At 49.1% G+C, this 13,745-nt stretch overlaps 1 protein-coding gene across 2 annotated transcripts in view; it reads right to left on the bottom strand.

The window, feature by feature from the left end:
- Positions 1-12,396: 12,396 nt before the first annotated feature.
- The window catches only part of LOC146192626 (uncharacterized), a 56,964-nt gene continuing 55,615 nt past the window's right edge, over positions 12,397-13,745 (bottom strand). For both annotated transcript variants that reach the window (XM_084602526.1, XM_084602527.1), the window contains one exon: positions 12,397-12,772. In XM_084602526.1, the coding sequence (XP_084458652.1) occupies positions 12,654-12,772 (119 nt within the window). In that variant the 3' untranslated portion in view covers positions 12,397-12,653. The remainder of the gene's footprint in view (positions 12,773-13,745) is intronic.

The following is a 13,745-nucleotide window of genomic DNA, read 5'->3' as shown; positions in this document are numbered from 1 at the left end:
TCGAGTACTTCGCGATTTTTCGGCTACCATGGATATGGTTCACCCCTCTTACGTAGAACCAGAGATGTTCACGGGTGAGTGCGCGTGGATCAAACAGGCCGTGGAAGCTCGCAGCGTGCGTTTGCCAATAGGCAAAGTGCTTACTGAGGGACCTTTCGGGGCACTTGAGACAGAAGCGGCGGTGTCATCTGTGCTTCCTCCTCAGTGCCCGTACCTATTTTCAAACAAGTCCGATCACCTCTTGCGCGAAAATGGGCTTGTGTTTGGAGAGGGTAGCGTACTAGCCTTAACCAGATCTAGAGCTCGGGAGATCGCTGCAAAGGCGGTAGTTCTGAAGATGACGTTGTCAAGCAATAGGAAAGGGTCGAAGGCACAGCACGCGGAGATTAATACCACGTACGCCGTAGACACAAGTGAGCCTGAAAAGTCAAAAGTACCAGAGAGTAAACTACAGCTTGGGGAAGCGGCCGAGCAACGTGACCACAGTAGCGAGCCGACCGAGCCTCGAACAGAGGAGTATTGTATTAACTTGGTCGAGCCACTAGCTGAGACTGTTAGCACAGGCTTAATCGGCGAGAAATCCGAAGTGACGCCGTTAAGCGAGGTGAACTGCATGCCGACCCAAGTAGCTGTAGGGGATACAGTTCCATCAAATGAGTGTGGGGTACTGGTAGTAACTGAACCGTCTCTCGAGTCGAAAGCAGAAGCTTGTGTAGAGCGCGACGGAGATGGAAATGAGCTAGTAGTGGAGAAACTTTCAGTTTCCGAAATCAGCTGTGCCGTAGAGCAGGGCACGCAGAAAAGCGAATTGCCAATCAGAGAAAATGCGCAGCCCGCGAGTTGTGATCAGCAAGGGCAGACCGACGAGGAGTGCGCGGACGCTGTAGAGAGCGAGACTTGCGAAGGCGACAGCGAGCGACCAGAGCAGAGTCAGCATCGTTCGAGCCCCGATACCAGGCTAGGTTGTATTCGCGAAAGCAACCGCAGTGCGAACGCGGACGTGGCACACGTGGCCCTCACACAATCCGAAGCGCCCCAGCTGTCTAAGGAGCTCGACCGTGCGCCGGTTAGCTCTGAGCGAGGCGACACACTGAGTGGCGAGCCGCCAGAGCAAATGCCTAGAAGTGGGACTGACGCGCTGTTGGCCGCGATGCAGACGCGGCGCCGCACTTTGACCACTTTGACGACACCGGTGCCCTACTAGCTCCGGTTACGGCTAGAATGTTGACCGCTAGCTTGTCAGAGATGGCCCAGAAAGAAAGCAGAAGGCTAGTATTCCAGTGCTGCCGACGAAAAACGCGGAAGGGCAGGCACGAGAAAGAATGCTGCCATCGTAAGGAGAGCAAACTCATACGATTGCGAAAAGAAAGCAGAAAGCCTGTGTTCCCTTGCTGCCGTAGAAAAAGGCGGAAAAGTAGGCGCGAGAAAGAATGGAGCAAGTGGAAGCTATCGCGAAAAAGAAAGCGACTATCCCAAAGGCACAAATGCGCCCGTGCCGAGAAATCGCGTGACTGGTGCGCCCAGCGTAAGGAGAGAGATAGGTTGTTTAGAAAGGTGAGCGACTCATGCACATGCGTTTCTTTGCACAGAAACAGGAAGGTACGGTTGTTTCGTGAAACGGACAGCCGACGCTTTAGTGAAAAGGGTGATCTCAACGGTAATGCCGATGGCTTAAGTTGAAGCCCATAACGTGAGAAGAAGCCTTTATTCACTAGTTGGTGTTTTTCTTCCTGACATAGGAGGTTCCTTCATGGCGGTTGAAGCAGCGGACACGCGTCACTTCGGCTCCGCAAATTTTGACCGATTTCACCGGACCAACGCTTTTTCGCCACCGGATTTCATTCGGAACTGGAAGACATCAAGTGCTGGATCCCCTGGATGCCATATTTCAAGCGGTAGGACCATTTTTTCGGATCTTTACCGGACTTGAAAGTTCCAAAGCGGGCGCCAGCTCGCTAACCCTGACGGGACGCCCAGCACGACATCGGGAGAGCATGGGACGCTAGGCTTATTGACGACGGCGGCGCCTAGCACCGACGCTTCTTCAAAGAGAGACCATATGGCAGGGCCAAGCCAAGCCCCAAGTGCGTCGCCACAACCACCAAATGCCCTCCTTGACGAATTCCAAGGGATGGATGAAGACGACTTTGGAGACGCCGAGTCAGGAAGCGAAGACGGAATGCCGTCAGATTCCTCATCGGAGCGCGTCGGGTACAACAACGATGCCAGTTGGGAGCGTGTTCAATCCAAGCGCCAGAAAAAAAAACTTCAGAGACAAGGACAACGGAAAGGCACGGGAACCGGCCCGGACGCCCAACCTCATGATCGAAAATCCCTGGGTAATGCGACCGGCTGCAACAAGACCGGAGAGGTGGAGCAGAGGAGGCCTAGGCGAAGACTGCCGCCACTCCCCAAAAATGACATCAAAATAATTTTTCGACCCAAGAAAGGACTCATGGTGAAATCACTCACCACACACCAAGTAGCGCGCGCCGTTATCATGGCGTGCGGCCAACAATGCAAGGACGAGGACATACTTGTAAGGCTTCGCACAGGATCAAATATCATTATCGTTAGCACCCCACATGAAGAAACGGCTCACCTGGTGCGGCGCATTACCCGCTTTAAATTCGCCGGAAAGTCGTACGAGGTCAACGCTTACGTGGCAGCTCCGGAGGACGTCTTTCGCGGCGTAATTCACGGTGTTGACCCAGGTACGTCTCCCGAAGAGCTGAAAGCACACCTACGAGTCAGAACTCAAGGAGTAACCATTCTCCAGGCAAGGATGCTTGGAAAATCCAAGACCGCCGCGATCACGTTCGACGGCCCGATCTTGCCGAAATTCGTAATATACTACGGAGGTGAACTACCGTGCTACCAGTACCGCCCCACGAGGCAAGTGTGCTACGTCTGTTTCCAGCAAGGACACCGCTCCGACGTGTGCCCCACACCGGACATTATTGTGTGCGGACTGTGCGGAGATAAAAATCCGACGAAAGACCATGTGTGCGAGCTCAAGTGCCTAATATGCGGTGAGGCACATCGCACCGGATCCAAAGAGTGCCCCGAGAGACTGAAAAAAGCAAGACCAAAGCCCAGCGGGGAAAGAGGGCGCAGTAGCCAACGCGGGCGACCACGCAAGCGATGGTTCAGCTCAGAAGGAGAGACCTCGAGGAGCCGATCAAGGTCCAATTCTTTCCCACCTCTGTCGCCGGCCGGTTCACAGGAGGGGAACAAACAAGAAAAGCAGAAAACGAAGCTTTCCCAGAAAGGCGGCAGCAAGGTAAGCTGGGCATCTACAATTGATCCGCACTCGGTAGAAAATAGTAACACAAACAATACAAACAACAAAAATATTCCTGTCAAAGAAGCTAAAGACGCGAGCAGTGATGCACTCAGACGCGAGCTTGAACTCGCTCGACTCAAACAAAATGAGCTCGAACGCAAGGTCGAGGAACTAACAAAAACACTAAAGGCACAACAGCGGGAGCTTGAAATCACTAGAGCCTTTCCAAAACAGCCACAAGCATCCAACAATGGAGAACTTGAAACACGAATGCAACAGATGATGCAGCAGATGATGCAGGATATGATGCGGCAAATCCAATCTCAAATGCAACAGACGCAAGCACAATTTCAGGGGCAGATCTCAGAAATCAAAAGTGCTTTTCGAAAACAAAGACATAACGAAAACATTAGGGAAAGAGCGTACAACCGTCCAGCGTTAACGGCGTTCGCTGTCGAACAAGGCAACAGCACGAACACGTAAACATGATCAAGACGCGTCAGCAAGACCAAGAAAACTTAGAAATTTGGCAATGGAACTGCAGAGGCTACCGCAAAAAATAGGCCCTACTAAAACAATACATAAACACACAGCTTACACCCCCCGATGTGATTGCGCTCCAAGAGACCGGAACCAGGCCCTCTTTACAGGGGTACGATGTTTACGAGAGCCAAAACGGAGGTAAAGCAGCCGTTCTAGTCATCAAAGCCATCACCGCAATCAGGCACGATACCACTGCCGACACGGACATCGAGCACGCGCTTGTCGAAATCATTCCGAAAAAGCGAAAGGGAATGAGCACATTCGTACTAAACGTGTACAGCCCGCCAAGACAAAGAAAAGCCAAATTCTTCGAACTCTTCCACGGAGCGCACAAGCTGGCCAAAGAAAATGCACTCATTATCGTGGGAGATTTCAACGCCATGGACACGAGTTGGGGATACCGGAAACAAGATATCAAGGGAAGAACATTAGCGGACGTAGCCGAATATTTTGGCTGTAAGCTAATCACAGATCCCGCGACCCCCACGATAATCGGTAATAGTGTGAGCACGGACACTTGCCCGGACCTCACGTTCGTAAGGAAGAGCAAGGAGTCACAGTGGGAAAACATGATGGAAAACCTAGGTAGCGATCACTTTATCCTCCGGACGCGAATAGCATCGGAAAGGGTAAGATGCCGGATCGGACAAGCAAAACTCACGGACTGGAACGCGTTCCGCGGGGCTTGCAAAAAATCTGAAGGCGGCATTCAATCACTACAAGACTGGAGCGGCATGTTGACAGAAACGCGAGACAAATGCACAAAAAGTGTAAGACGAACAACAACAACGCCCGAAGTAGACGGGCACCTTCTGCAACTATGGGAAGCCAGACGCTGTCTCACCAAAAGATGGCGGAAGCAAAAACACAGCAGGAAACTAAAACTAAAGATAGCAGAAGTTACGGCAAAAGCTGAAGAATACGCAGCGCAACTCGCGAGACAAAATTGGGAACAATTCAGCGACTCGCTTAAGGGAACCTTAGGTACGGCCAGAACCTGGAATCTCCTAAGAGCACTAATCGATCCGACCAAAACAAAATCAGAAAACAATAAAAGCATCCACAGATTCATCCACTCCTTCGAGGGTTCGGACACCGACCTTTTAGAGAAGGCACGAAAAAAATGTTTCGGTGATCGCAACCCCTCACGATACCAAGGAAACTATCGCGGAGCCGAAAACGAGAGACTCGACCGCCCAATAACTGTGGAAGAAGTTTATGCGGCCATAAGGAATACGACCAGAAACACGGCAGCAGGAGCCGACAGAATCGACAATGCCCTGATCCGAAACCTGAGTGACGACCTCATACAAAAGCTCGTAAGTTTTCTAAACAAACACTGGGAGGCGGAGACGGTTCCCGAAGACTGGAAACACGCCGAAGTAATTATGATACCTAAACCTGGCAAACAGCTCCAAATTGAAAATCTCAGGCCCATATCGCTCACGTTGTGCCTCGGCAAGCTTTACGAGCGGGTGGTGATGCTCAGACTGCAAAATTTCATGGAAGATAATGAACATGTACCCCATACCATGTTCGGCTTCAGAGCAAAACTCTCGACGCAGGACGTGCTGCTTCAAATACAAGAAGATGTGCTCCGTAACGTACCCCGAACAGGTGAAAATGTCATAATGTCCCTTGACATCAAGGGAGCATTTGATAACGCCAGTCACGAAGCGATCCTTAGAGGCCTAGACGACCTGGACTGCGGACGCAGAATCCACGGGTACGTCAAAGCCTTCCTGTCAGATAGAACTGCCACCATCGGCATGGGAGACCTTCGATCGAACAAAATTCACGCGCCAAACAAAGGAACACCACAAGGATCAGTCATCTCACCTATCCTCTTCAATATAGCTATGATAGGTCTAGCACGAAAACTAGAGAAGATCGAAGGCATCAGGCATGCCATGTATGCAGACGACATAACAGTCTGGACGAACACCGATTCCCTCGGGGAGAAGGAAGAAAAACTACAGGAAGCGGCCTCCTGTGTACAGAAATATCTCGGAGAAAGAGGACTCGCATGCTCGACCGAGAAATCGGAACTGCTTCGAGTGTGGAGAGGCAAACAAAACCGGACCGTCCCAACCAGTGAGAACCTGAAACTCAACATCTACCTGGAAGGAATGCCCATCCCTGAAAAGACAAAAATAAGAATATTAGGTATGTGGGTTCAATCGAACCAACGCAGTAGTCACACTTTTACCATGCTCAAAACTACAACGCTACAAGTGACACGCATGATCACCCGCATCACCAACAGGCGGCATGGCATGCGCGAAGAGAACGCACTAAAACTAGTTAGAAACCTGGTAGTGAGCCGAATTATGTACAGCCTGCCCTACCAGTGCCTCAACAAGAGTGAAATACAACAAGCTGATGCCCTGCTACGCAAAGCGTATAAGACGGCGCTCCGATTACCGCGCAACACGTCTACAGAAAAGCTCATGGCGCTTGGATTGCAAAACACATTCGAAGAACTACGCGAGGCGCAGCTTGAGTCGCAAAAACTCAGGCTGCTGCAGACAACGACTGGAAGAGCGCTTTTACAGAGACTCGGATACTGTGAGCAGATGCGAGAAATAGCGAGGACGGTAACGACCCCCGACGAACTTCGCAAGTCCCTCAAGGTAGCTCCAATCCCGAGAAACATGGGCCCTAACCTCCACCAAGGTAGAAGAGAAGCAAGGGCCAATTTTATTCAAAAAACATACGCTCCTGAAGACACGACTGTGTATGCAGACGCGTCCTCGAGAGGAGGACAGAACAAAATTGCAGTGGCCACGGTGGTCAATCCGTCTCTACGCGAAGTGACCAGCGCCTCTATCCGACACTGCACAGCAGCAGAGGCCGAGGAAGTAGCCATTTCTCTAGCGGTGGCGGAGGGCTATAGAGCTGGGCGGTCGCTAACGATACTCACGGACTCTCAAAGAGCCTCTCGAAATTTCATGAATGGTAGGATTGGTCATCACGCGCTTCGTATACTCCTCAAAGCGAGCGACAGATTTAAAAACCACGAAGAAAACAAGACCAGACACAAAATTATATGGGTACCGGGGCACATGGGGGTGGCAGGGAACCAAGAGGCTGACAGGATAGCTCGAGCATACACTACTTTCCGAGCATCCGACGGGTCCGCGGAACTTTTGCCAGCACCCAAGGCATACTCGGTCATACTAGAAAACTATAGAGGAAGAAGAATGCGATATCCCCCACCGCACAGTTCTCTCACCAGAGAGGAAACTGTCATATGGAGACAATTACAGACGGGTTCATACCGAAACCTACACATACTAAACAAAATGCACCGTGGTCGAAATTTCCGGAGTCCTCCACTACGGCGTCTCTCATAGCCTGAGTTGCTTTGGGACGTTAAACCCCAGAAACCAACCAACCAAAATGCACCCTACCATATACGCTGACAGATGTCCGTGGTGCTATGAAAAACCAACACTATATCACATCACATGGGCATGTCAAAACATAGATGTGGTCCCCAAAATTCGAAACCCGAGTGCGGAGCAATGGGAGACTCTGCTGTCCAGCGACCGCTGCGAAGACCAGCAAGGTCTGGTACAGCGAGCCCAACGGGCGGCAGCAGCCAGCGGAGCCCTGGACTGAGGGCAACCGACCATTGTAAAAAAGTGGACGAAGTCGACGGAGAAAACTCTTGTGGATACAACAAGCAGACATCTCTGAAGACGTCCAAAAACCGCCAAATAATATAGGACTAAATAAAGTTTTTCCTCCTCCTCCTCCTGACATAGGATTTTGAACATATTGTATTTTATTATCTTTGTTTGAAAATGATGTTTTGAAAATGCAATTTTCAAATTTGTGGACGCGTTCCAAGTGCTGCTGAGCTGCCCTTTAAATTGAGATGGGGGCATAAGAGGGAAATAGTCTGGCATAACTTAGTGAAGTTTTTGCCGTGCTTGCTGGCTGAACGGTTGAGTCTTTAGCGTGGTTGTGACGTTGTGGGTTGTCAGAAATCTCTCCTAAAGACAAGTCGCAGAGTGCCTTGGAAACCCGGACTTGCCAAGGACTTCTTCAGGCTGATTGGCTCAAGAGAAACAGAGTCGGACAACCCCGGCTAGCAGCAACATCCCGATCCCTCCGGACAGCGGATGCAGTCCCCTGCCCTTCGGGATCTCCCTTCCCCGGCGGGGCAGTCTGTTACGTTTCTCCACCGACAAGTGGGACAGCTGACGCGGCCATCGCATAGCAACAGGCAGAACCGCGAGCGGATCGGCCATTTCGGCGCCGTTCATCGGCCGCGCAACGCTTCCTCCCGCGGGCAAGTCTCGACGTGATCTTGCCACGGGCCAAATGAGTGTGCGTGCGTGTGTGTGCAAACGCCGGCCGAGCCTGGAGCTCGGGGGAGAGTGCGCCGCCCTCGCCTGTCTGCAGGAGGTGGAGGAGATGCGGCGGACCACCTGCTATTGAGTCATCCCTTCGTGCCCAGGCATGTCGGGCTCTCCATTTCCTGTGAGGGTTTTCCTTTTCCCTGTGAACTGGAAAACCTATAAAAAGCGGCGGCCGACTCCGCTGAGAGAGAGACTACTTTGACGCGCCGTGGAGACGACGCTAGACACCAGCTGTGTGAACGTGTCTGTATTCTCTTCGGGTCAGCTTCTCTGCCCGTTTCTTCACGATGTTTTAGTAAAGGTTGTTTCGTTAGAAAACGCCTCGTCTTTTCTGGCACCGTTGATGCCGTCCGCCGTCCACGGAGCCGCCAGGCCAACGCTACCGAGGGGCCGCGCGCCGCACGTAATAACTGGCGTCAGCGGTGGGCTGAGCACGCGAGCCACGAACGTAATAACTGGTGGCAGTGGTACGCTACCCAGGCGCACGCGACCCAGAACCTAATACTTCCAAATACGTTCCACCCAAATTTTACACTCCTAGTTATTTCCCTTTCGTGGTCTGGATTTACGGTCACTACTTGTCCTAAGTATACACATTCGCCTACCACTTCCAACGCTTTGCTACCTATATTAAACTGCTATTTCTTTCCCAGGCGGTTGCGCATTACCTTAGTCTTCTGCATATTAATCTTTAGGCTTGCCTTTTTGCTTCTCCTGTCTAGATCATTTAAGATTAGTTGCAGTTCATCCCCTGAGTTACTTAACGAGGCAATGTCATAGGCGAATCGTAGGTTACTAAGATATTGTCCATCTACCCTAATGCCTAACTGCTCCCGTTCCATGCCTTTGAATACACGCTCTAAGCAAGCTATGAATAGTACTGTGGAGATCATGCCTCCTTGCCTAACACCTTTCCTAATTGGAATTTCATCACTTTCTTTATAAGTTTTGCGTAAGGAGTACTAAGGGCGACATCAACCATTTTTGCTGCTTCTCGTGCGAACTTTTGTTTACAGTGTGAGGCGCCTGCAGACCAACACTATGTTTTCTCCTGCAATAGTAAAACATTTTGATCTCATCCCAAGATAGATGCACAGTACCCACGTTGCAGGGAGACTTCCGATGCCCACCATATGGTGCGAACATAAAAACATAAACATAAAAACAGAACCCCCTTTCCGCTACCTCCGCCCCTCTTTCTCTCTCTATCTCTCCCACGAGACGGCCGAGCAGACAGCCCTGCGCAGCTGCTTATCGCTAGAGGCCGAAAGACCCTGGCCAAACGGGTAAAGGCGGCGACTTTACCCAGTGCGAATAAGAATTAGTCATGCAAAAAGCTTTTTTTTTTTTTACTGAACAATCTAATTTCCTATTGAACGTTTTTTTTTTGTTACCGTTACCAGCCCCAAAATTTGAGTGGCGATCCCTTGAATATATGAGTACCATTTCTAAAATCAAAGTTTGAAAGTTAAGGTTAGCCACGTTCAGAGTCGACTTGGGCACCATCAGAAATTTGACTGAACGACAGACAAAATAATTCGGAACTTCCGTATACATATTTTTGAACAGTTGTGGTTTGGACGCTTTCGCGCGATAGAACGCTGGTTGGTGGAGTCAAAACGCTCTCTCATTTTTTAGCGTCCAGAAAACAAGCACGCGCATGCCGAAAAGTCGATGCCATCGTTGAGGTGATGCACGCTGTAGGAAAGTAGGATATGCATAATTAGTGTGGGCAAGAAAAATGAAAAATAACAAAATTATGTGGGATACTCTAGCTCTGCCTTTAAATGTACGACGCGACTGCATTAGCTTCCAGCCCAAATAGGAAGAACCGCTTTAAACAAGCCGTGTGGACATGCCTGCGTGGCCGATAGGGTGGCCCACTGTACACGCAGCAATGTTAGCCCGGTCACCATGCAATGCGCTGAAAAATACTTCCGCCATTGTACAAACCCTGCGCTCATGAATATGAAGCCGCTTCAGGTCTTGTTCAACTAGCGTTATATTACGAAGCATTCTCTTTGCTGGCGCTTCGACGACACCTCACTCTGGAATATTCATGCAGATTCCTGCTCTCCTGGAAATCAGAGCTGACCGACTGGCCACATTGTTTCTCAATTCTGAACTCATCCTATTATTTGTGCAACCGCAAAGTCTGTATTACCTCCTGATCAATTCCATTTTGGGACAGGAATCGCAACGTTGCCGACCAACCAGCATGCAGCAGCAGGGCGCAGCCACGATCTTGAACGTCGAATGATCGGAAACGGAGACCGGCAGACTTGTTCTATGGCCGAGCTTGAACATATTCCCAGCCTTGAAAGCTGGCCTCTAGTAGATCAACCTATGGGTGTGAGCTTTCAGAGAGCTGCCAGAGAAGGAAGTCTCCGTTTTAACAAGATAGCGTCAAAGGACCCGTCCATCGAGAATCTGGCATAGGCGGCAGTCCACCAACGTCGGTGTTGTTGTGAGCAAACAAATTACAAGTATGGCGCTGCCAGGCGATAACTGGACGGTGACATGGCCGAGCACTGACTGGATGTAGGGTTGACTGACGTTACGCTACGTTTCTAAGGTGTTATCACAATCAGCCTGCCAGGACACTTCCATTCTGGTTACCCTTAGACACCGCAGGCACATTCACAGCGCTCTGTTAAAATTGAACTTTATATGTTAGCTGGTAGCATAAGCTCTGAGGCCATAACCGTTTTCTTTTCATTACCACATACTGCAGACGCCACCACCCATGACGGGGACCGCAATGAGAAAAACATGATGTCTTGTATGTGTGGCACCAGAAGCGATTGCTCTAGAACTGCCAAGGAATAAGGGTGCTATATGAGGACTACCGCACACGTTTTATAAGAGCACCATCTGCTTATCTCATGAACAATATTTATGGCTATGTGTCTGCCTGACGAGACTGGCCTTACCATCATGTCAGTCCTTACGCGATGGTCTATTAGGTGGCCGTCTTAAAAAAAAAAGAACAGTTCGCATAAAACGTCTGCAAATAAATGCGGACAGCATTTTTTTATAACGTTGTTTATTGCCACAAGATATAAGTGGAGCTGTTAAGGAAAAAAATACAACGATATTACAATTGAAAAAAGGTTCGCCAATAGAACAAAGTCGAGGTTTGAGCAAGATTATATGGGCCCTGCGTACAAGCAACATGTGAGGACGCGTTGTTCGCCAAGATACCAGCTGCTGCCAGATGGCGAATTCTTGTTTGCTTCAGTCCCGTACCATCCCACATGTGATGTATATCTGCTTTAGTACTCGCTACCTAATGGCAAGTTCTTTCATATTTATGTCGTTTGAGTTAGCCTGCCTTTAAAAAAGAGTCTTTGCCCTCATTGTGATTGAGGTTTTGTTCCACTCCGGAAATCGAGGAGCGCAAATTCTCAAATCCTAAATCGTTCCGAACGCCAGTAAGTATAACAAGAAAGAGTAAAAACATAAAACGATGTCCACTGGTTTAATTTAAGCAGCTGGACAAATATATTTGCGCTAGAAATTTTGATACCAAATATCAGAATTCGTGAGTAGTTATTTCATGAGACAGCGTTAAAATAGAAATAAATTACGCTTCCCCCGTCGACGCCAAATGTGACAAGCTAACGCCTCGAAAAGACGTGAGGATCCGAACACAGAACGGCCGACTGCAAATCCTTATCAGACCTCAATTCCGGCAGTAATTCTTAGGTAGTAAATGACAGAAGAATGGTGACCTTTTGTGTGGCATAAAGCGGACGTTGTATGACAGACAAGGTACAAGGGAGCCATGTAAGCGCAATCGCGCACGTTCTGTAAAAAGAACATGATGCACTTATCTCTCGAACCGTATTTATGGCTTACTGACGACCCAATGAAACCGTCCTTATCTTCATGTCAGTCTTTAGGAGCGGATGTTTTTGGCAGCTATCTAGAAATAAAAAAACGAGGTTGCGTAGTACGGGGGCAAAGTAATGGTGGAAGCATTTTTTTTAGGTTTACAGCGTTTAAAACCATCTTTTATAACCGTGAGCGCACCCTTCTTACTGAACACCATGACGTTATAGCTCTGCGCTGCTGCGATCTTTATCATTCGCACTGAGGGAAGGGGACAAGATGAGAACTTGCAAAAGGATAATTTCCGTTTTGGTGAGTACTACTTCGACGCAGCCTAGTTGGCAGTAATCAGTGGTCGACTCCTTTTTTGGCTCGGTAATTATATTTTTATTATTTTGATAATTGAACAGGGGTGATGATTATAGATACGTCACCAAGCTGTTACTCCCAAACTTAGAGCTCTAATTCAAGTCTTCACAGCTGCAGGCATACTCCCAGATAGTTACTTTGTAGTCACCGATGACCACCTAGAACCACCTGGACCACAAAATGACCTTCCCCGGAACGCTGCTTGTATCGAAGGATTAGTATGTTAATTTTGTTTATTTCGTGAGTGTTTGCTAGGCTGCAACGAGAGAGCGGGACAGTGCAGAACGGGTATATTTTCCAGTCTCCGTCTTTGGCAAGGATTCCACAAAGTAGACGCCGCCGTAGAGGTGCTTGTGGACAGCCAGGTTACCTGGTCGCAAAGAAAAAAAATACCCAGCTCTAGCGTCTGTGACCCCACCGGAAACTCGTAATTATCAAGATATTTGTGAACCGGCTACAGGCTAAGGCCACTTTATCTACAATTACCCTCATCAGCACTCAACCACCACCAGAAAAAATTACTTCCGTTGCTGTTTTATCAGTTCCTTATTTCTGATGGGCATGAATGTCGTTGCATCATGTGCAGTGAGTTGTAAGAGTGTCGTGAATTACTGAGCATGACACTCAATGATTGGTCATGACAAAACAAGTAATAAGCCATGACTTCGGAAGCATGGCTCACCAAACCGGAAATGAAGACCAAATTGGGAAATATGGCCGCACGCGACACCAAACCGGATGTCACTACATAAAGCTGCGTCTTCAAACGAGAAGTCGATCGTAAACTCCGGCTCCTGATAGGCGTTAAATGTCTGGACAATGCGAAGGCTCGGTTGCCATAGCGCAAGAAGAATGTCGAGCTGTTGTAGGAACATTTTCGATTCGGTGACGTCACCTCCGATTGCCAGTCTGGTTTCCAAAGGCAGATTCTGTGAGTTATTTATGGCTCAGTTTCGTCACTTCAGGTTCTGCAACGTCACTTCGGGTTTGTTCATCATTCTAGTGCGGCGACGACACTATCGGCCTTCACTTCCGGTTTAGCAATGTCATTTGCAGTAATCACTGATTTGGGGGCGTGAATTCTTGTTTCGCGATGTCGCGTGGAGATGTCACGTTGACATAATCAAGAGTAATAAATACGTGTTGTCACGATAACGCAATGTGTCACGCATATGACACCTAAAATTGCAAATGCGTACACAATCATTGCTATTACCAGCCCTGTACCCTACACATTTTCACAATAATCACCGCATATTAAAAATGCCTGTCATGGCATAACAAAATTAACATGACCGTGGTGCACGTGGCATGCGTAGCTATACACAATGTGACTACACATA

This window comes from Amblyomma maculatum, chromosome 4 (assembly GCF_055883805.1).
Source record: "Amblyomma maculatum isolate TAMU_Amacu chromosome 4, ASM5588380v1, whole genome shotgun sequence".
Lineage (NCBI taxonomy): Eukaryota > Metazoa > Arthropoda > Arachnida > Ixodida > Ixodidae > Amblyomma > Amblyomma maculatum.
The sequence above is the reverse complement of the archived record's forward strand: the minus strand, read 5'-3'. Positions and strand labels throughout refer to the sequence as shown.